Here is a 24,342-nt window from a genome sequence, read left to right as displayed (position 1 = left end):
TCATTTGGTGCTGCTGAGAAGCCTCTCTCTCTCTGTGTGCTTGGTCAAGTAGCTGTAAGTAGCTCGAGTTCTTGTTTCTATTGGCTCCTAAGAGTAGGAACCGAAGTCCTTTTACCCGCTCAAACGAGCCCAAGTCCTGGGGACTAGGACCAAGCCAAAAGCTTTAAAATCAGGAATAGACCCGAGCAGAGCTGGTCGGGTCCGAGCATCAGATCGAGTGACACCAAGAATTTGTTTTTTAAAGCCAAAAGGATTACTGTTCAAGTACATAGCATTATAATGGTCCCTCAACAAAGCAAATAACCACTCTGGAGGCCTATGCGGCCAGCACCCATTTGGTAACGATCAACTAGCACCATTAAGGTTCCTTCTAACGAAGATCCAATATTTTATACCTTCTCAAAATGAGAAATTTCCTGCAAAATATCATCAGGTAAGAACCAAATATTAGACAATACCGCAGAGCTTCTATCCCTAAAATATTGGACCAAAGACCAGCTGTCAATCATGATTTATATGAATTTGTTTTGCTATAAGTCTGACGGTTAAATTGAGGAGAGAAAAGACCATTGGAAGCAGCTGCATCAAACTTTTCCACAGTCCAGAATGATTTTTTTTTCCCTCTCTAATTTGCTGCCTAATAAAATTTTGATTATTCTTTAAGCACTCAATTATGACAATCTTCTCATTAGGTATCAACAAGGTTCAAAATTTTGCAATGTGTTTTTTTTTTTAATAAAAAATTGCAATGTATTGAATATAATTGATTTTAGTGACCGACTGAATAAAAGAGAGAAAAGAAAGGGTCCCAACTGATGAGGGGAATCTCTGCTCCCGGAATAGTATGATACCGGAAGTGCTTTAATCAATCAAACCCCTCAATGATTTTGATAAGGGCAAATTTCTTAAATTATCCTTACTATTTAATTAATTGACGACTAACTCTAGCCTTACTGTTTACATATTATCTTAAACTATTCCTAACTTTTCTGACAATTGACTAATCCTCCTCTATCATTAATTTTCCCTTGCACTCAGTTGCATGTAATGTCACGTGACGTATATTTTCCAAAAATTCCTAAAATACCCTTCCATTTTAAAAATCTGAAGATAAAGGTGGAGTAATGTAGGTTGAAAAGGGGCGACTACCCACAGTGGCAACTCGTAGATGTATCCGTGGCATCCATTTTGCTCAAGTTCCAGTCGTTCAAGAGAGATATCGGCCATGGTTTCAGCAGTTGTGCCGCTGCCCGGCTGCAACAAGGACCAACCCATCTCTCGTCTCTCATATTCTCCCTCCTTTTCTCTCTCCATCCACTTCGTCCAGAAGACAACCACCACCACCTTCATCCACCCTCCGATTCAGCCCCTAGTCCACCCCTCGAACGACCCGAGCTACAGGATTGACAACACTCCAATCTGCACCTCCAATTAAGCAACACTCTTTCAAATTCTTTTTCTTTTTTCTTTTCAGATTTTTCAGGAACAGGGACGGCTATAGACTTCTGATTATCACTAGAATTACGAATGATTTATGAACACCAAAAGTCCTGGGTCTGTGCATTGCACATTTGGTTTCATAAACTAACAACAAAAGCAACAGAAACTCCTGACATGAGCTTGATTTTGCAAAGCATTATACGAAGTTCGAACAGTCAATCAGTATAATTGTTAAGAAAATCATAGCGGCATTCAATAAAATTCTAAAAATGAACAACCACTCATAAACCCCAATTCAGCAAGCGCCAAAAAAAATAGAAAAGATTAAGCTGGAAAGCATAAGCAGATCTAATAAGAATAAAAAAGATAATGATAGTCAATAAGGAGAATTAAAATATGGGAAAATTTCCGATTAGTACCCTGTACTTTGGGCCTATTGCCACTTTGGTTCCCAAACTTTAAAATGTAACGATTCAGTACCTAAGCTTTCAAAATGTGTCAATCCAGTACCTGCTGTTAAGTGGCATTTGAAAAACACATAAGCACCCTACGAGTGTCATCTAATTTTCTTTATCAACCATCCAAACATTGACAAAAAATTAACAGCCCCAAATCCTTGCCTTTTCCATTCAAAAAAGTTAGAGTTACGTTTGAGTGGACATTCTGGTGACTCCAACTTTCTTTAATAGAAGTGAGAAGGATTTGGGGCTGTTAATTTCTTGTCAATGTTTGGATAGTTGATAAAGAAAATGGAAAAGTATGGACAGGCTGAATGTAGATTTATGATTCCCATTACAAAGCTATAAACATTTAGAAGGTCCAAAAACCACACTCTATGCACCCATACCTGCTCATGAATTGGCATCAATTCCGAGCTGGCACCTACCCCAAATGTACTTTGAGCCTATAAATTCTGACCCTGGGGTTATCGGTCACTCTCCCTAAAGAAAACTATATGACACTCGAATGGCACTTATGTCTTTTTCAAATATCACTCAACAATTGCTTAACAACAGGTACTGGATTGTCATGTTTTGAAAGTTTGGGTATTGAATTGTTGCATTTTAAAATTTGGGGACCAAAGTGACACTATGCCCAACAGTACATAGTACTAATCGGAAATTTCCCCTTAAAACAAACTAAATTTTTATCAAGAAATATAACAAAGAAGATTGGCCAGAGTTCTATGATGAGGCCCTATTTGAGAACACTTTCAATAAATACTTCTTTTAAGAAGCACTTCTTTTAAGACATGGGACCACACATTAAGGGTTTTTAAGTACTTATGGGTGTTTGGTAAAAAAGTGGGAAATTTACTTTTTTTGAAGTACTTTGAAAAAGTGACTTCAAATTGGCTTTTCTTTAAGTACTCCAAAATATTAGGACGAACCAATCCCTGACAAATTTGTATAATGACTAAAATACCCCTGCAAGGATATACCTCCCCCTTCTCCACTCATTCGATCCTCAAACCCTAGCAGTAGTGGCACACCAGTTGCAGGTCCACCGGCAATGATCGGTGATGAGGAACCATGGCTGGTGGACTTGTCGTTTGGCCTCTTTCCTCTATGCTTTGAAGTCAGATCTCTAAAACATAGCTCGTAGTTCAACCTCAGATCTCTGAAACAGAGCTCAATTTAGTTGCCATCGCCGCTCGAGTGTCGAAGAACTGAAAGAAAGACATTCAACCGCCATTGGTTCTCTTTTGGAGAGGAAGATGAACAGTGTCTTGTTCGTGGTTCGGAAACAAAAACAAAAAAGAAGAAAATGAGAGAGAGAGAGAGAGAGAGAGGGGGGAGAGAAAGACTAAGTAGAGGTTGTTGACGCTCTCTATCGCTCGAAGGGAGAATAGGGGAGTTACAGCGACGACACCTTTCCCCTTATTCATCGTCTTATTATTATTTTTTTTATTGAAAAGTATTGTATATATGTATGAGAGAAGTGAAAGCTAAATTTATCATTTAAATTAATATAAGCACTTATAGAAAAAGTAGCTTACCAAACATTCCCACCCCAATAAGTACTTAAAAACATAATAAGTGATTTGAAAAAATTAGTTACCAAACAGCCCAAAGGGTTGTTAAAACAAGTACTTTTAACAAGTAATTAATCACCAAAGAGGGCCTCAATGTTACCTGTCCAAAGGGAAATAAAGGAAAAGAGTACTTTGATTTTGATGAGAGAGACTTTGGAGGTGTAAAATAGGATTCGTTCTACTCATTCTAAAGAGTTAAAAAAAAAGCGACACGGCGTGAAGGAAGCATTGATAGAGAAATTCTAGGGTTTGAACGAAAATGCAAATCAGAGTGAGTTTGCCAAACTGGATCGGGTTCAACCGGGATTTGTTGCAATGGTGGGCGTAAGGCGGTGGTTGAGTGGTGAAACAGGATAAACGGGTTGAGGAGGGAGAAAATGGGAGGAGTACGAAAGTGAAGACAGACGAAACCGACTAGGAGAGGATCGCCGCTGCTAATAGTTGCAGCGGCAGTGGCGAATAAGAAATATAGAAACGAAGAGAGAGAGAGAGAGAGAGAGAGAGAGAGAGGGAAGAAGAAAATCACCACTGGTACAACTGGTACAACCACCTCGTTTAATAATATAATTGTAATAAACCAACATATCCTGCTAAATCTATACACGCATATGTATGTGTCATTAAAGATGAGTTGCGGCAACATGTACATAAAAAAAATGCTCGGGCGTCTAGGCCGACCTGCAGCAATACATGAAAGGAGCTTCCAATACTGTAAATTTGGGAGCCACCAGCTGAATCAGTACCAAAGATGCGACAATTGTAACATACAGCAAACAACCAAATCAAACCAAAAGGAAAGACGCTGTATCACTGGGGCTTGTAGTAGCCACTTTGATGAGGGGGAGGGTAAGGACCTGGAATGGTGTATGGTGGTGGAGGATGTGCTCCAGGTTGTTGTGGATGGGCATTGTAGTATGGGCCCCGCCACCCCGGATATGCAGGTTGCCCATACTCAACTGGCTGCTGCTGCTGCTGAGGCTGTTGAGGTGGGTAAGGATTGGCAGCTGCTGGGATGTGATAAGGTTGTTGTACAGGCTGCTGTGCGGAGGTATATGGGGGGCGATTGTGAGCATATCCAGCGGCCACCGGTGGCTGCTCCATTGTCTGGTAATAAGGGGTCTGGGGACGTGAAGGATATGAGGGAACCTGAGGATCTGGCTGCTGCTGATTTCTCTGAGTTGAGTATTGTTGCCCAACTGAAGGGTAGTTGCTGTTATAGCCACTGCCACTCTTGCCATCCTGGAAGCTAAGACCAGCCAATTGCCTCTGTACATCTTCGATCATTTCTCGGCACTGGATATTTCTAGTCATCACAAAATCACTGCACTGCTGCTTTATGTTTGTGATTGCATCCTGATAAATAAATCAAAAAACATTATTTACTCATCCATCCTTTTTCATGGGTAGCCTGTCTTCATGATTTAAAAGAAAATAATCATGTTTATAGGTGAAAACTAAAATAAAATAAATATCCCTTTCGTTATAGCATGGTCTTTGTTCATAAGTATATAGTTATATACTGCATGCAACGTAGACAGAACATAGCTAAAACAAAGCCTACATGACCTTAACCTGAATTCAGGTTTAAGCTGGTGACCATGCACTGGTATAAAGTGCCAGATAACATAATTAGGCATCTAGTTTCTATTATTATAGGATGTTGTATGGATGTTAAGAAATGACACTGAAAGAAAATTGTTACCTGAAGGGTAACATAAAACTTCAGTCCTTCGTTAATGTTATCCTTGATTTCCCGGTACTTTGTTATGGCAGCTGCAATCTGCTTATATGTCTTCTCACGAGATGCTGCATCCACATATCACCCAGGGTCATAGCAAAAAGCTTCTCAGTAATCTTGCACTACTAATAACAATTGAATACAACTGAAAGGAGGCCTTACTCTGGGCAATCACAAGTTGAAGTGGCTGAACTGAATGACTTATTCCTCATCTTTTTAGTATATGTTATTAAGTAGGTTATGACCTCCTTAATAGCCAAATGGTAATGTTGGGTTAATTACCAATTTACCATACCCCTAAATATTTTACTGTGACTAATTTATCCACTAAAAGAGGAAGCAATTCAGCCACTTTGGTTTGCTTTCAAACAATTAATTCTGATGATGAATTTTGTGATAACAACGATCACTTCAAAGTTTGGATTAAAAACAAGCGTTGAAACTATTTCTTTTTTCTTTTTCTTTTTCTTTTTTTTTTTTTTTTTGAGTTGGAGGGGGGGATCAAATCTCATTATAAGAATTGATTCTTTGAAGCTAAAAATTTAGCTTTAAAAAATAATCATTTTTTTCTCAGAACTCGTTCTTCAAATGGTGGTTTGATTCTTTGGAACAGAATTGTAACCAAAAATAGCCTACATATTGACAAGGCCAGCAGCTTCGAACATCCAATTTTCCACAAATGAGAGGCTCGTCAATAGCTTTGTCATCTGGGTAGCCTCTCTGAATGTCAATTACACAACTTACTGGAAAACTTAGGTGACAAAAAACAAAGCTAGATACCACAACCATCACTTTATCAACTATAGCAGTAAATGTATAAAAAAAATCAAAATTAGGATGTTTGACAGGCATCATAACAAAGATGAGAAGCTGCAGCATTAGAATCATGCTTTCTCATGCTTTCCAGACAAGCATCCATTTTCAATGCCAATCAGGAAAAGTGTCAAACTTTAAAAGCTCAACAGGTGGACCAAGATTTCTGTGTCTTTTCACTAAATGCACCAAAATAAACACCTTGGGAGCATGTAACCAAGGAGGGTGTGTAGGCTTCTTTCCCTGCTTGCATTAAAAGGATTACATGACAAATGATATAAGCAAACTGAACAGATACATATTTAAGCACCTAACATACACACATGATCAGAACAAATGCATGAATTATTTCACTTCTGAAAGAGATTATAAGAGGAATATTCATAACTAATAAGCAGTGAATTCTATTTAACTCAACCAAAATAATTCCACAAAGATCTGATGCAACAATGCATGATGCCCACCTTTGTAGTCTTCAAGATTAAAGACAGCAGAAAATTCATCATTTTGGGCCTGGAGACAAAGACAATTTTAAATATATTAGCATTATGATGGTCCACATAAACACATGGACACACACACCCATACACCCTTTATCCATTTTATCTCAGAATGATATTTCCAAGATTATGATAACAGAAACAAGCAATACAACAGAAAGCAGAAGTGACATGTTGCGCTCCTATGCATGCAAAAGGAAAATTCTGGTTTGAACCACTCTTATCTTAATTCATCATCACAAAATAAACATGAAATTCGAAGTTTCAGACTATTAAGTGTCAATACCGAAAATATGGATGGACTGTAAACAGGAGAACGGAAATATAAATAGAACTAGAGAGAATTGGTAACAAAAGCATTCTTTATAATGGCTATAACATGTATTAATCACCCAGTCATTTGTCTCAGTAACAACAAAAGAATGTCAAGTAAATCCCTAGTTCATGGAAAAGAAATAATATGACCTGGATCTGAAGCAATAATTGTTCTTGTGCTTCAATATTTTGGGCAATTTCTTCACAGATACTATCATATTTTGATATCTCCTTCTTGAAAAGATCCTCATATGAACCTGTAGATGTCATCAGTTTGGGCAGTATGTCATCCTGCAAATAAAACACCATAAGCATCAACAACAAAAAAGGAAACTTCAGATTACTTAAAACAAGGTTGGTAAGAAGGCTCAATAGAATCCAATCAATTAAAACCTAAGAGTATGACTTAATATTATATTTCATTATGTTGTCCAAAAGCAAAGCATAGAGCAAAATTATATGGAATACCATTTCCAGATGCATGTTGTCAAACATTTCATTTAATAAAGAAAGTGGGTGAGCAGGATGGAGAAAAGGGTTAAAATTTTAGTCCAAAAAGAAAATAACACAGAGGTTAAAGTCATTATCTTTGTTGTCAACTGATACTGGAAGCCAATAAATTATCACCATTTTTTTACCAATAACTCATAAGAAGAATTTATTAATTTAAAAAAAAAAAAGCGCAGAGAAGCAAGACATTGTGGAAATTACAACAGACACCAAGTGTCTATACACCCGAAACATATTACAGTTGAGCCCAAAACATACTCTGTCTCTGAACCCCTTGCTTAGCTAGACCATCTGCCAATCTGTTGGCAGATCTTCTAACCCAATTAACCTGAATAGACATGCCCCTAGAGTGCCATTTGAAATGCCTAAGAACATTCCTTAGATGCCAAGATACTCCTTCTCCCTTCTTTAGCCACTCAACCACTAATTAGGAGTCGCCTTCAATAATTAAATGTTCAATTCCCAATTCTTTGGCTTTCTCAACTCCAAAAACAGCTGCCCAAAATTCTGCAGATGTCACATCGCCTTTTTGGAAAATAAATGAGAGAGAGAGAGAGAGAGAGAGAGAGAAATAAGCAGAACTTGATTTATAATCACATAGAGCTCTATATTTCACCCAACAGCCAGAATCCACATATAAGTTATGAGTGATGGCAAACCTAGCCAAGCCTAGCTTTACTCACAACAGTTTGGGCTTGTAGATCTGGATGTCAATGTCTGCAGTTTTCAAGCTATCTGATAAAAAAAAAAAAAAAGAAAAAGAAAAAACCTCAACAAGAAAAATGCCCTAACCAGAGTGAGAATACCTAAAAATGTCTTTTTCTTTCCTAGGTTTCCTTCTATTCTCATATGTCAAAATTATAGACAAAAAACGCATCTATCTATACTACTATTAAAAGTGGGAATGAGGTCTAGATTCTGGATTTTTTTCTGGTCTAAAATACCCCTATTACTGAATTTGGTCACTCTTTATTATAAGGGCAAAAAACTTAATTTGAACTACTACTTATAATAAATCTATTCCATTTTCTCTTGTTATGAGCTTTGTGGGCTTTTTCTTGACTAAAACACCCCTACTTTTGAATTTGGTCATTTTCTAACTGTGGGGGCAGAGAATGTAATTTAAACTATTACTTTTCATTTCATTCAATTCCCTCTCATTAAGGTGTTAACTCCCAATCTCCCTCCTTAGATCCTTTATTTGAAGTATTTTTGTTTCTCACCAATAAATTCTACTTTTTTTGGCTAGAATTCTACTAATTAAATTTATACCCAATAATTTTAACAATACAAAACCTATGTGTTCAAACCCAACATGAAAACTGAACTATCCTTTTGTTGGTGTAGCAGGTACGTAGTTCAGCTATCTAGCAACCAATGGTCTCATAGGTAAATAATAAAGGTTTAAAAATAAATAAAAATTAAGAATTATAAAAAAAGAAATTAAGCACACCTATAAAATTATATATTTATCATGTTAAACAAAAATAAGTATGGAAAATGAGAAGTGTTTTTATTAATGATGGAAATGAAATACAAAATTTAAAACTGACCTAGAAATGAAACCATTTTCCTATTCAAGTGGCAAGTCAATGGTTCAACCTTTTAGGTCAAATTGGTCAACCCACATTGTCATAATTAAATAAAAAAAATTAAAAATGCAGAGACATATTATTAAAAAAATATACAAAAAATTGTAGAAAACATTTGGGTACATCTCTAATATTATGTATTTCATCATACTAAACAAAAATAAGTGTGATAAATAAGATTTATTTTTATTATTTGATGGAAATATAACAAAATTTTAAACTAACTAAAAAACAAACCATTTTTCATCTAATTGGTGGTTAGTAACCCATATAGGTACAAATTGGGCAGGCTCAATCTGAGCCTAAACAAACCCACCTTGCAATCTTGGATGAACTGGCTTGGATTTTCTGTCCTCGGGCTAGGCCTAAGCCTAGGCCCAAAAGTTTGGGCTCTTCTATTTTTTGAGCTGTGACCATGCACGCCTAACCTTAAGTAGCTCGAGCTTGGCCTAACTAATCCAAACCTGAGCCCAAGTGCATCAAATTTCAATGCGAGCTAGGCCCAGGTTGGATAGATCAAACTTGACTTTGGGCTCAAGCGTTAGGCCCAATGCATAGGGTTGGGCCTAGGTTAAGCACAAACTTGGCTCAACCTACACAACTTGCACCCTAATGGTCCAATCATTTGGGTAAAATGGACCAACCAATGATGTCATAATTAAATAATAAAAGTAAAGAATACATAGAATTACAAAAATAAAAATATAAGTGTGATAAACAAGTAATGGAATAGAAATTTTAAAATTTCCCAAAAATGAGATTGTTTTCTCTTCCAGATCAAATAGGTCAACACATGATGTCATAATTATATAATAAAAACTCAAAAATATATAGAAAATTTATAAAAAAATACAGAAATTTGTCAAAAAAAATTGTGCACATCTCTATCATTATATGTTTATCATGTTAAACAAAAAAAAAATATGATAAATAAGAAGCATTTTTATTAACAACAGAAATAAAATAAAAAATTTAATTCCACCAACACACTATGCTTTAATTGCTTATCTTTTTTAATGAATTCTAATAAGGATATTAAAATTATTATTGTTTTCTGAAATTGCCACATGCAACACGTGCACATTTACCAGTAATTTAAAAAAGTACAAAGGCATCTGAATGATTAGGGGTGCATATCAGGCCAGGTTAGGTTGGATTGAGGTCAACTGTTGCCCAACCCAAGGAGTTGAAATCCCAAGTTCAACCTTCAAACCAATGTAGTCAACCCTAACCCAACCCAATCTTGTATTCTTCAATCCTAACCAGCTCAACCCAACCCAAAAGTAACATTGGGTTTGGCTGAGCTTGGGTTGGGTTTGGATGGCCTGGTTTCTTCATTTCTTAGACTTACAGTTATCCTATTAGAGTTAACCTTAACAATATGGAGAGAATGCTATGGTGCTTTAGGAATACTATACCTAACTTGCATCAAAATATCTTAGCCTTCAAACCTGAAATTATTTTGGTTCAAGTTGGGTCGGGTTGCCAAATGTCTCAACCCTAACCCAACCCGAAGTTATCATGTGCATATTTTTCAACCCTAACCTAACCTTCAACCCAACCCAATCGAACCCAATCTTTCTAGGTAGGGTTCAGGTTAACTTGGCCCAAGTTGCACCTTTAACTAATGTTATCAAAGAGTTTCAAGTTTTCATTATGTAAATGAACCTTAATTTGAAATTGGGCTCATCTGGCAAGCTGTTGTGAGATGAGCTCAGGGGCAGCTCATAACAAACCAAGCTTCAGATGAAGCCAATGTAATATTACTGATTGACAGCCTAACTTGTGACATATCCACAAGTCATAATTACAGTTGGAAAGCAAGAAAATATTTGGATGCATGGAGCTGTATGAATAGAAACATGACAAAATCAATAGTCATATGAGTAAAAGGCAAGGCATCTTAATGTATTTAAAGCAGGGATCTATAACACTAAGGCTCAGTTGAGGACCTTGAATGAGCAAAAATGGAATAAGAATACAATAATATATCATGCCCACCTTCCTTTTCATCTCCTTAAGCATGTCCTCAAGTCCTGCTCGATGTGCACCAAGGCTCTCCAATTGCCTCTACACAGATTCAGAATATTATATCAAAGATGCATTTAATATCTAAAATAACATATTGTAATCTAACTAAACCAACTACAACAGCATGATTCATGAAAATATATTCCATTGAATTCAGTACAAATGAGCAATTTAACAGGAAAATGTGTTGTTGAACATGTCAGTGAAACCCATTTGGGGATCCTTCCAATCTTATGGAAAGGAAGAAGGACCATGTAAATCCGTGTGTTGTTACACATTTTCATAATCAGTAAAATTATCTATTTATCTTGCTAAAAAACAACTAACAGTAGTGTGTATATTTCACATTAGGGCTTCTATCAAAACACTAAAGTGAAATCATAGGCCTGGCTGAGGGTATCAACAACTACTAATTCAACCTCAAGGAAAATGATTGCATATGACACAAAATGTGTCACCTTTTTATTAATTTCACCTACTTATACTACCACAGTACCAGCCTTCCCCCATTAAACCGTAATTCCTCACTTTCACATAAGAAAAATGAATACTGTGCCACAGCCCAATACAGAAGCTTCCAACCACATCAATCACTTTTCTGTCCACATCATAGTCCACAACCATTTGCCTAAAAATATCTTACTAATTAACTGAAGGAGTTTTAATCCTTAGCCTCCTTAGCACAAGATACATCTTCTTTATTTTTCTTATCTCCATCTGTTATTTCTCCTATATTTTGATGGGCTGGAGCAGACACTATGAGGTAGAGGTTCACGTTTGTGGTAGAACATGTCATTTTGTCAACAGAGCAAGTTACAGGTTATATTCTGCTTCACATCATGGAAATTTGTTTCAATGCTTATTTTGTTCCATAAGAATTATCCTGGAACCCTCTCCTACATTTATTAGGCATTTGCATAAAGCACCTAATTAGCTTTTAGTTTTTAGAGAAAGTGATATGAAACAGGCTCTTTTCAATGTTATTCTGCTTTTGGCAGGTTTATGGCTTTCTCTGGACCTGTTTTCCTATACAAGTCATTTAACAAAATATTACTGAATGCCAAAAATTCATTTTTCACTTAAGAGACAATTGGAGGATGTCAAAGAGATTGTGGTTGGAATTGAAAAGGTGGATGTCAGAGTGTCTCAGGGTCTATTGGAAGAGGGAGATAGGGTGTTAAGGGGGTCGCTTAAGAGACAATTGGAGGACATTTTGCTAAAAGAGGAGATTAGTTGGAGACAAAACTGAGGGTTCAATGGATTCAAGAGGGAGGTAGGAATACAAAGTATTTTCATGCTGTGGCTAGTGCAAGAAGAAGAAAGAATTTTATCACTAAGCTGGAGATAGATGGTGAGGTCATATCTCAGCAGGGAGCAATTGCAAGGGCCTTTATGGAACATTTTAAATCAATTTATAGAAGGCCGTTAGATGAAAATTTGTGGGCTGATGGTTTGGATTGGCTTAGCCTTTCGGGAAACCAAAAATTTTGGTTGCAAAGACCTTTTGAGGAGGAAGAGATCAAGAAGGCGGTGTTTTCTTTGGATAGAGCCAAGGCTCCAGGACCAGATAGTTTCACTATGGCTTTCTATCAAGATTGTTGGGAAGTGCTAAAAGAGGATCTAATAGGGGCCTTCAATGAGTTCTTTGAAAGGGGAATAATAAATCCAGGTGTGAACTCCACATTTATTGCCTTGATTCCTGAAAGAAGTGGAGCTAGTCACCCAAAAGACTTTAGACCCATAAGCTTAGTGAATAGTTTGTACAAAATTCTAGCTAAGGTCATGGCTCTAAGAATCCGGGAAGTCCTCCCCTACCTCATAACTTCCGATCAAGGGGCTTTTGTCCAAGATAGGTAAATCATTGATCAAATCTCCGACTGATCTAAAAGCATACATACAAAAAAAAGAGGACAGCAAGATGAAGAATAGAAAGTTGAGTGAAGTGGAGAGATTAAAAAGAGATATTGAGGGGGACAAGAAGTTTGAAGTGAAAGGGGATAGAAGAAAATGGTCTAAATAGATCTTGGAGGAGTTAGGGTTAAGGCTAAGAGTTTTCAATGAGAATCCTAAGTTGGAATGTGAGGGGGTTGGGCAGCATTAAGAAGAGAGCGACAATTAAAGAGGTAATTAAGAAGTTTAATCTGGATGTGGTAATGCTTCAGGAGTCCAAAAGAATGGAATTTGATTGCAAATGGGCAAGGAGTGTGTGGAGTTCTAGGGGTATAAAGTGGGTGGTTGCTCCCTCGTGGGGTTCCTCAGGAGGGATTGTGACCCTGTGGAAAGAAGATTTACTCATAGGTGTGGAGGAGCTAATTGGAGATCATTCTGTCTCCTAAAGTTCAGACAGGTGGACGATGGGTATGAATGGGTGGGTACTAACAAATGTGTATGGCCCCAATAACTATAGGCAGAGGGAGAAATTATGGGAAGAATTGAGTGACATTAGAGGCCTCTAAGATGGATCTTGGTGTGTGGGAGGGGATTTTAATGTAATGAGATTTACAGAGAAACCAACAACCCCAGACAGAGAGTGACAACAAGTATGAGGAAGTTCAACCAATTTGTGGACTCTTTTGAACTTAAAGAACTTCACTTGGTCCAACCTTCAATCTAAGCCAATTTGCTCTAAGTTGGACAGATTTTTGTTCTCAACAGATTGGAAGGAACATTGGGGCAATATTACTTTTAGAGCTCTCCCAAGACTTACTTCAGACCACTGGCCTATAGTGTTGATCAAGGAGGAAATAAGAGGAGTTGGGCCTACCCCTTTTAGGTTTGAAAACATGTGGTTGACTCATGCGGGTTTCATTGAGAAGATCAGAGAGTGGTGGGAGCAAGCTAATCCGGTAGTTGATTGGGAGGGAATGAGGTTCCACAAGAAACTCCAATACTTAAAATCACAATTAAAGAAGTGGAATAGGCTAGAATTTGGAAGACTGGAAGAGAGAAAACAAGTTTTGGTGGAGCAAACAGAGGATTTGGACCTAAAGGAAGAGCGAGGTTCCTTTGGAGAGGAAGAAAGGAAGTTGAGATGGGTTTAGAGGAGGCAGATGGAGGGAGGACATCTTGATTAAGGAGGAAATTAGTTGGAGGCAAAAATCCAAGTGTAAGTGGCTAAAAGAGGGAGAAAGAAACACAAGGTTTTTCCATTCAGTGGCAAATGGGAGGAGAAAGAAGAATTTCATCTCTAATTTGGAAGTTGATGGAGCAGTGTTGTCCACCCGACAAAAATTGCAGAGGCTCTAGTAAACCACTTCAAATCTATTTTTAGAAGGCCTATGAATGGGAGAGTGTAATTGGAGGGATTGGATTGGCCAACTCTAAGTGCAGAGAAGAGAGAGTGGTTAGAAAAAAGTTTTGATATGGAGGAGGTAAAGGAAGCAGTATTCTCAATGGATAGGACAAAAGCTCAGGGTCCATATGGGTTCATAATGGCCTTCTACCAGGATTGTTGGGATATTTTGGCGAATGATCTTAGATCAGTTTTTGATGAGTTCCACAAGAGGGGTGTAATAAATCCGGGCTTGAACTCAACTTTCATTGCTTTGGTCCCGAAGAAGAAAGATGCATCCAACCAAAGGATTTTAGACCTATCAATCTGGTGACTAGCTTGTACAAAATCATTGCAAAGGTGCTGTCTCTCAGGAAAAAGAAGGTCCTTCCCTCTATTATTGCACCCAACCAAGGTGCTTTTGTGGAGGGAAGACAGATCACCGATTAGATTCTCATTGCAAATGAGAGCTTGGAGAGCTTTAGGAAGTCAAAGAAGAAGGGAGTGGTTTGCAAATTGGATTTGGAGAAGGCTTATGACTTGGTTGATTGGTCTTTCTTGATGGAGGTGTTGAGGAGTTTTGGTTTTGGAGACAAGTGGTGTAAGTGGATTTGGAGCTGTGTTAGGACTTGTCATTATTCTATCCTGGTAAACGGGACTGTGGTTGACTTCTTTCCTATGTTGAGAGGTCTAAGACAAGGAGATCCTCTTTCCCCTTTTCTTTTCACCCTGATTGTTGATGTGCTTGGGAGATTGATCCATAAAGCATACTCGAGGAATTTGATAAGAGGGTGGAGAGTAGGAAGGGAGGAGATTCCCTTAACACTTCTACAGTTTGCAGATGATACTATCCTATTCTATGAAGGAGGGAACTTTAATTGGATCCGGAATCTAAAGGTGACAATGCAACTCTTTGAGCAGATATCTAACCTCAATGTGAACTTTGATAAGAGTTGTGTGGTGGGAGTGAATGTGAATGAAAGGGACCTAAGGGAATTTGCGGGTGAGCTAGGTTGTGCAATTTCAGACTGGCCCCTGACATACTTGGGCCTCCCTTTAGGAGATAATCCTAAGAGTGTTAGCTTTTGGACTCCAGTAGTGGAGAGGTTTGAGAAGAGGCTGGCGGCCTGGAAGAGAAATTATCTTTCTTTAGGTGGGAGAGTCACTCTCATTAGGTCTACCCTAGCTAACTTACCTGTCTACTATCTGTCAGTGTTTAAGATCGCCTCAAAGGTTTCCAATCTTTTGGAAAAATTAATAAGGAACTTTCTGTGGAAGCCTGGAGAGGAGAAGAGAGATCATAGGGTGAGTTGGGAGGTGGTCACTAGGTGTAAAAATGGGATTGGTAATTTCAAGAAAAGGAATATGGCTCTACTGGGGAAATGGTTGTGGGGGTTTTCATTGGAAAGGGATAAATTGTGGACTAAGATTGATTGTGGCTAGCATTCATGGGCTGGAAGACAATGGCTGGGATCCTAGAATCTTGACAAGGGCCTCAGCCACTTCTCCTTGGAAATCCATTCACAATCTGCTTCCAGTTTTCTCCCCTTGGATCAGGTATGGTCTAAACTCTGGTAACCGAATAAAATTCTGGGAACAACTTTGGGTCGGAGATTCTCCTCTGAATGACCAGTTTCCTTCCTTGTATGCTCTATCAGACTTGAAAAATGAACCCATATCTTCTTTCTTGGTCCCTTCAGCCTCCACTTCTAGCTTTGGATGGAACCTAGGCCTGTGTAGGGCAATTAGGGATGCAGACATGGATAGCTTGGTAACTTTGCTAGCCTCCCTTGAGATTGTCTTCCTAAACCCTACTAAGGAAGACACCAGATTTTGGACCCCTTCTAGCTCTAGTACCTTTTCTTGTGCTTCATTCTTTGAAACCTTAACTCAGCCTCCTATCCCCTTTGGGTTGTCCTTTCCGGCTAAGGAAATTTGGAGCAGGCCTATTCCTCCCCGGGTTGTTTTTTTTTTGTTGGGAAATTTTCCTGGAAAGAATCAACACTTTAGACTTACTTCAAAGAAAAATACTCAACTATTGTCTACTTCCTAATAGATGTGCTCTTTGTAAAGCTGATGGGGAATCTAGCTACCACCTCATGATCTCTTGTAAGGCTGCTAAAATTGTTTGGGAGTGGGTTTTCTCCCGCTTTGGGTGTTCTTGGTATCCTCAGGAGACTGCCCAAGGTTTGTTTTCTCCTTTTTTCAGTTGGCCTAGGAAGCGAGGGAAGACTATGTGGAGGTGTATTAGGGCAGCGGTATGCTGGTCATTGTGGGAAGAAAGAAACTCATGCATTTTTTCCAATAAGGAAAGAACATTGGAAGAATTGTTAGATCGAATCCTTTTAAGGGTTGTCCACTAGCTAAAATCTTTGGAGTTGTTTTCAAATTTTCCTGTGGATGACTTGCTAAGAAACTGGAAAGAGATTGCTTCCAATGCTAGATGCAAGAGAACTCTTTGTCCGTTTTGGTCCCCTCCCCCCTCGGGCTTTATAAAGCTGGATTTTGATGGCAGCAATGTAAGGAATCCAGGGCCCTCTAGGATTGGAGGAGTCTTCAGCAATGAGGAAGGGATTGTTATTGCTTTATTCTCCGGCCCTATTAGAGAAGGTGACTCTCTTAGGGCTGAGATCCTTGCAACGCTTGAAGGAATTCGAAGGGCAAAGGAATTAAATATCAGTCGTTTGATCCTGGAAGGTGATTCAAAGGTGGTGGTTAGTTGGTTGAAGACAGAGGGCGGTGGTTTGTGGAACTTTAACAATGAAAAAAACAGTTCTTATGGCTGGGTAGGGACATTGAGATTTAGTACAGCTGGGTGAAGAGGAGTGCCAACTCATTTGCGGATGGGTTGGCCAAGCAAGGAGTGAATAGAGAGTCTATCTTTTGGGCTAGTTTTTAATATTTTCTCTTTGCACTCCCTTTGTTTTCTGTTTTTGGGGAGCTAAGATATTTTATCTCCCCTCTTGTATCCATATTCCCTCTTTTCTTTTAATTTAATGAAGCTGGGTGAAGAGGAGTGCCAACTCATTTGCGGATGGGTTGGCCAAGCAAGGAGTGAATAGGGAGTTTGTCTTTTGGGCTAGTTTTTAATCTTTTCTCTTTGCACTCCCTTTGTTTTCTGTTTTCTGTTTTTGGGGAGCTAAGATATTTTATCTCCCCTCTTGTATCCATATTCCCTCTTTTCTTTTAATTTAATGAAGCTGGGGTTATCGATAAAAAAAAATCTTAATTGCTAATGAATGTGTTGAGGAAATGAAGAGATCAAAGAAAAAAGGAATAATTTGCAAGTTGGACTTGGAAAAAGCCTATGACTTGGTTTATTGGACTTTCTTAATCGAGGTTTTAAGGCAATGTGGGTTTGGTGAGAGATAGTGCAAATGGATTTGAGGGTGCGTAAGATCTCGTCACTACTCTATCCTAGTCAATGGCACAATAGTGGATTTCTTTCCAACTAAACGTGGGTTAAGACAAGGAGATCCTCTCTCCCCCTTTCTTTTCACACTTTTAGCTTATGTTCTAAGCAGAATTATTCCAAGGGCTGATCAGCAAGAGTTGTTGAAAGGGTGGAGAGTAGGAAGAGATGGTGTGCCTATTACCCATTTACAGTTTGCAGATGACACCATTCTTTTTTGTGAAGGAACTAAGTTGGACTGCATAAGGAACATGAAGCTTTCAATGCAGCTTTTTGAAAGGATGTCAAACCTTAGGATCAATTTTGAGAAAAGTTGCATAATGGGGATCAATATGGGGGAAGGGGAATTGGCAGAATGTGCAGAGATTATAGGTTGTAGTGTTGGGTTGTGGCCTCTGACCTATCTAGGTTTGCCCCTTGGAGCTAACCAAAAAGAGGTTGGTTTCTAGAATCCAGTTTTAGAAAAGTTGTCCAAAAAGTTAGCTGGCTGGAAGAAAAGGTATTTGCCGTTAGTGGGCAGGATTATAATGATAGCTCAACACTAGCCAATTTACCTGTCTACTATTTGTCAGTTTTCAAGGCTCCAGTTAGTGTTTGCAAAAGCCTAGAGAAGATGATGAAGGATTTTTTGTGGGAGCGAGGGGAGGAAAAGAAAGACCATAGGATAAGTTGAGAGTGTGTGTAGGAACAAAAAAAGAAGGATGGGTTTAGGCAACATACAGAAAAGGAACTTAGCATTACTTGGGTACTGGCTATGGAGATTGCCTCGGGATAGGGACAAATTGTGGACTAAGGTGATAGTGAACATTCATGGGCTCTTGGACAATGAATGGGATGCTAGTCTACTGCCTAGGGAAACCTGGAAGACACCTTGGAAGGCTATCAGTGCAATTTTACCTACACTCATTCCCTACATCAGGTACAATCTTTGTAATGGTAATGGTATAAATTTTTGGGAACATATCTGGATAGGCACCTCCCCCTTAAAGGATCAATTTCCTTCACTGTATGCCTTTTCAAGCCTTAAAAATGAGCCAATTTCCAAATTCTGTGTTCAATCTTCTTCAAATAATGGGGTTAATTGGGATTTGGGCTTCCGAAGGGGTATCAGAGATTCAGAATTTCAGAGTGTAATTAATCTATTACAGCTGTTGGAGGGAGTTTTTCTTGAGCCATCTGTACCTGATAGCCAAATCTGGACCTGTACTACCTCTGGTTCCTTTTCTTTTGCTTCTTTCCTCAAAATTTTGTTACAGCCCTCCCCTGGTATTCTGCCTTCTTTTCCTGTGAAAGAGGTATGGTGCAGACCTGTTCCGCCAAGGATTGCGGCTTTTTGTTGAGAAGTTGTACATGAAAATATTAACACACATGATCTTCTTCAAAGAAAGTGGCCCAGTTGGTGTTTATCCTCTCACTGGTGTGTCTTATGTAAGGCTGATAGTGAGAGTTTATATCACTTATTTGTCTCTTGTTCTTTTACTACTTCAGTTTGGGAATGGTGCTTCTCTTTGTTTGGGTGCAGATGGATCCCTCCTGTGAATGTACGAAGCATGTTTGATGCAACTGCGTTTTCATGGCCAAAAAAGAAAGGGAGAACTATGAGGAGGTGTATAAGAGCTGCTACCTTGTGGGTGATTTGGGAGGAGCGGAATTCAAGAATCTTCTTGGATAAAGCAAGAAGTAAAGAATAAGTTTTTGAAGCAATTGAAATTAAAGTGGTGCATTGGCTTGAAAGACTTCTCTAGTGTTTCAGCAACTGATATATTGAGGAACTGGAGGGCAGTGGCAGATTCTTCTACTGTTAAGGCTGTCACAATTCATCATTGGAGCCCACTGGACAGGAGATTTATTAAATTAAATTTTGATGGTAGTAGCATAGGGAATCAAGGACGGGCGAAAACTTTGCACATCAACAAACTAAGTGTTGAGGGAGATCCAAAACTGGTGATCAACTGGCTACAGGATGAGGGAATGAAAATGTAGATGTACAATAATGAAAGGAAGAAATTCAGATGGTTAACTAGAGATAATGGAAGTAAGGACAGGGTGGGTCAAGCGAAGTGCATATGCCATAGCTGATTCATTAGCTAAGCAATGGGTGGAGAGAGATTCATTGTTTTGGGCACAATTGTAAGGGATTTGGAGTTTCTTGGGGAGAGATAAGAATTTTTATCTCTCATGAACTTTAACTGTTTTTAAATAGTCTGTACTTACCACTTTCTTCTCAGATTAATAAAATTGATGTTATTGATAAAAAAAAAACATTTTTCACTCGGCTGGGGCCAAGGACTAAATAGGTGCTTTCTACTCGTAGAGTCAAACAAAAAGTATGTATTTTTGCTACCCCAACCATCATCACTAAAAGTGCCATGTAATAGGCTATAAGGCTAGGCGAAACATGGGCTACTAGAAATCCTTCACTACAAGTCCTTCACTAGAAGACTTTGGTTACTCCACTGCCAGCAAGCTTTTGTTCTTTTTCTAATAGATATGAGATAAGGGAAAATCTTATGAGAAGAATGAGAAAGATAAACAAGAAAAGTCTTGCCCCCACAGGGGAGACAAACATGAACAGTTAGAGTATGTCATTTGAAGACCCCAAGAGAACAAGATATTCATAGAGGGAGCCACATTAAAAAAAAATGGGGGAAAAACTCTAAACCTGAAGTCTTCATATAGTCAAGAGAACCATGATATAACCTTTATTGTAGAATATTAAATGTAACAGAAAAGAAAAGAAAGACATGTAGTGATTAGACACACTGACCATCACACAACCTGAAAATTTGTTGTGGGTAAGAAAGATGCTTATTACATTTAATAATAGATAATTATGAAGGGCTTTAAAAAGTAAATGCAATTGACTATAAATGAATTATTTACAGTAACACCACAATGCAAGTATTTATTACCAAGCTCTGCTTCAATGCTCCCACAATTGCATCTTCATTTGCATCCAAAGACATAATTGGCCTGGCAAGAGTTGGAAGTGCAGATTCTATCTGATACAGTAGATCACATAAAAAAAGATTGTTAAAATGCCAAAAGCTCCCAATGAATCATACAAGAAATAACTGCATAGTTCATACTTTCTCAGGTAGTTTTAACTCATGGCCACTTCCAATAGATTTAAGTATAGTGTACTTTTTATTGTTCAAAACAATCTTCTAGTATTACAAAGCAGTTAACTTGGCTAGGTCCAGCCGTCCAGGCAAAAAACAGATAAGAAAACAAAAAAGGAATGAAAGACAGACAAGAGGGGTTTCTAAACAAAATATAAAGCCAAGAAAATTAACAAATTTACTGAAAATAAGATAAAAATTCAGATCAAGATGAGAAAATTAGAAGGGAAGAGATAAAGGATAGAAGAGAAAAAGAGAAGTTCCAAAATTTTAGCAACGGAAATGAGTAGTATACAGTTTACCTTTTTGTTCCAATGGATAATGAATGTTATTACAAAAATGGTAAGTAATCACGTCCCTGAAGAGATATTCTATATAGGAGGGGAGAGAAACAAATAATTATAGATGAAAAGTGGGCGGTATGAAATAGAATAGGCTACATCAGTGATAAGAGTAGATGTTCCATAAGTTTTGCATGTAACTTGACATAGTCAGGACAGAGTTTCATTTCTCCTAGTTAATAAAGAAAGAAAAACTCAGCAAAGACTGCTAAAAATGTATTGAATTGTTTTGGGGAGTTGCAAACCAATATTAAGGGATTATACTTGCATTTACAAAAAGACTAGATGAGGCTAGCTCTCCCAGTGGGTGTAACCATAGTACTTCTGCTCTTTTAATTAATAAAATCACATTGTCAGTTATTGATTAAAAAATTCTAATAGGTGTCTAATAGCACCCATTAGATGCTACAAATACAAATACCTCTACATGCATGGTTTACTGATGCCAGACATGATATGAACCCAAGACAACATTATGAACTGCACAGGCATTTCTAAGTATGCTTTATAGCATTAACACTTTTAATTATGTAAAATGGGTGTGTTCTATAATCTCCATAATGGTGTGTCTTAAGAAATCATCGTGTAAATATATATATATATGTTAGAAACTAAATTAAATTTTACAAGGCATATAAGTAGTGAAAAATGGCACCTAGGTGATGGTATAAGTATATTATATGGGACACTCATACCCAAATCCATGTCCAGGAATTTTATTTTGCTCCTAGTTGGGAGAAAAAATGAGATCTACTGTTATGCATATGCATGTAAGGTTGAAAGAGAGAGAGAGAGAGAGAGAGAGAGAAACTACCGGTCGTCTGTCAAGGATGGACATAAGAGCTGAATGATCTTTCACAGAACGCTCTATTCGTGCATCACTGTCAGCAGCTTGCTTCAGGTTTCCAGCAAACCTGCTCAACCTATCTTGAAGGTTCTTGGTTAGAGTACTGGACTGAGGCCTAGTCCATCGAGTCCCAAATTGACTTCGAAACTGAGCATCCTCTCTTGCTTCTTGCTGCAAAAGTTCTTCTGTTTGGACCAGTAATTCTTGGTTCACCCTTCTCAAATCCCTAAGCTGCTGCAACTCAACTTCCAAACCAGATGGGCCTCCACTGATCTGCACTGCTTCTACATCTTCTTTAAGATCCCTTGGTAGTGTAAAATTCCCTTCCAGTGCAAGAATCGAATCAGGTAAGTCCATTTCCTTCAGCTTCACACGGGTTATCTCACTTCCTTGCTGCAATTTCTCAGCTTGTGTCCTGATGACGTCATCAACCATTTCGGTATATCTAGAAAGAGCCTTTGCACTGTTATCAGGAACAATACTTGAAAACATCTTCTCTTTGCTTGCATCCAGAATATCATTCATTGGTGTGGACTTGACTAGTGAAGCTGCTTGAAGAGGTGGTAAGGCATTTGCTGCAGGAACTCTCATAAGATAAACTCTATCATTCTCCTTTGCAGCTATCTCCAAATTGCGGTTTAAATTAGTTTCTAGTCTAGTAACTGCATCTACAAGTTGTGGTGCAACACCTTTCATTGATTTCTTTGCATCAGCCAAAGTGCTAATCCCATTCTTCAACCGTGCAATTTCCTCTGCAATTTCTTCTTTCTCATGCATTTCCAGACCATATCTATAGCAAGCTTCAGCATATAACTGGGCTGCCTTCACTTGCACATGAGATATCCAGGTCCGGTCGAAATGCTGGTTGAGAGGAGCAGCATTTAATGCTGCAAAAGCTTCCTCGTAGTACAAGGCAACCTGTATTCGGCACATAAACCAATGCATTGCATTTCATAATTAATCACCACAAATGACGGGCTTTGGATGCAAATTAGGTGATCAAAAATCAAAATTCAGAAAAAAAAAAAAAAAACAACCTATTTATGATCAATTAGATATAAATTTCATCAAGACTACAAGAATTATCAACAGAAACAGGGATATGTTATCATCATATTGAAGAATATAAGGGCTATTATCGCCTGACCTGCCTTGCAATCTTGGCGCAAAGCCCAGCTGATTTGCCTTCGGCGATGACTTTCTCGAAGACGCACTCCTGCGCTTGTGCAAGCATCAACCTCTCGAGCATCCCAGCACACTCAACAGAGATATCCAGCGTAGTCGATTGGCCAATTGAAGCCTTCATCGATGCGTTATCCCTGAGAAAGGCAAACGCCCCAGCCGAAGCCATAAAGGAGTGAGAAGCCTGCACACGACCGGAACCGGAGGATCGATCAGCTGAGAGGGCAACCTGACTATGGACAGCGCCGAGATTGAAAAGCACTGCAGCCTTCTCTAAGTGAATGTTCTGCTGCGACGCCTTATGTTTCGGCTTGAACGCATCGTACCAAATGAAGGTGATGGTGTTGATATGGTCCTTGTCAGGAGAGATTGGGAACCTAGACTCCATGACACAGAGGGCTTTGTAGTAACTCTGGAGAAGGTCCCGGCGGACATCGGGGGTGTCTGAGGGGCGTTCGAGATTGGCCCTCATTTGTTTCACCGATTCAAAGTCATCTTCCAAGTTCTGCGCTTCGCGCTCGGAGTAGGTGTAAGCGATGTACTGTCTAAGAGGGCGGTAGATCTCGACGGCCACCGTTTTCTTCTCGTGGATCGCCAGCATAACATTAGCGGCCGCCGCCGACGTCGCCGGAGCAGCCATGGTTGGCTTTGAAGGAGATGTCCACCAGTATTAAATTGACGAGACAAGCCTCGAACAGACGAGTGGTGAGGGCTGAAAACTTCTTTGAGGAAGAACGCAAAGAATGGGAATTCGATAGATCGATGGAAACGAAAATTCTCCTTTGTAATTGTTTACTTTATTTATTTCTTCGTTAATACGGAAACAAGGGAACTTCGTGGTTTCTTCTTCTTCTGTTCTACCGGCCGGTTGAAACCTAAGCAAATGTTCAGTACTCAAAAGTCTCCATCCCAACTGAGAGCGACCGTTTGTTATCGGTTGAGTAAGCAATTATAGGGCCGGAGTGACTATTTTACCCATAAATATTTTACCATATAACGGTATAACCTTTTTTTTTATCCACTAAAAGATAAGCCCGTGTAAGCACTAAGCACTTTAGTTCAGCCAATTCAGCTGTGAAGAAACGGCCCCGAGAGAAAAAAAAATTAAAAATAAATCCAACCGAATATTAATTCAGCCAATTAGCTGTTGCTAAATGCCGAATGAATATCCAATGAAATGGCGAGAAGCGTCC

At 38.7% G+C, this 24,342-nt stretch overlaps 1 protein-coding gene across 1 annotated transcript; it reads right to left on the bottom strand.

Annotated features, from left to right (window-relative positions):
- Window positions 1–4,004: 4,004 nt before the first annotated feature.
- Window positions 4,005–24,074, bottom strand: LOC148863766 (vacuolar-sorting protein BRO1-like). Its single transcript, XM_088978116.1, has 8 exons — window positions 23,115–24,074; window positions 21,935–22,885; window positions 20,570–20,659; window positions 10,945–11,013; window positions 6,992–7,132; window positions 6,491–6,539; window positions 5,178–5,281; window positions 4,005–4,828 (listed from the first exon to the last, which is right to left on the bottom strand). Exons 1-8 carry the CDS (start codon window positions 23,787–23,789, stop codon window positions 4,283–4,285), a joined length of 2,625 nt encoding a protein of 874 aa, XP_088834242.1. The 5' UTR covers window positions 23,790–24,074; the 3' UTR covers window positions 4,005–4,282.
- Between the last annotated feature and the right edge of the window lie 268 nt (window positions 24,075–24,342).

The sequence above is a fragment of the Nelumbo lutea genome, chromosome 3 (genome assembly GCF_056320005.1).
Source record: "Nelumbo lutea isolate HS-2025 chromosome 3, American lotus-T2T, whole genome shotgun sequence".
NCBI classification, from domain to species: Eukaryota; Viridiplantae; Streptophyta; class Magnoliopsida; order Proteales; family Nelumbonaceae; genus Nelumbo; species Nelumbo lutea.
This window is presented reverse-complemented; position numbering and strand designations above follow the sequence as displayed.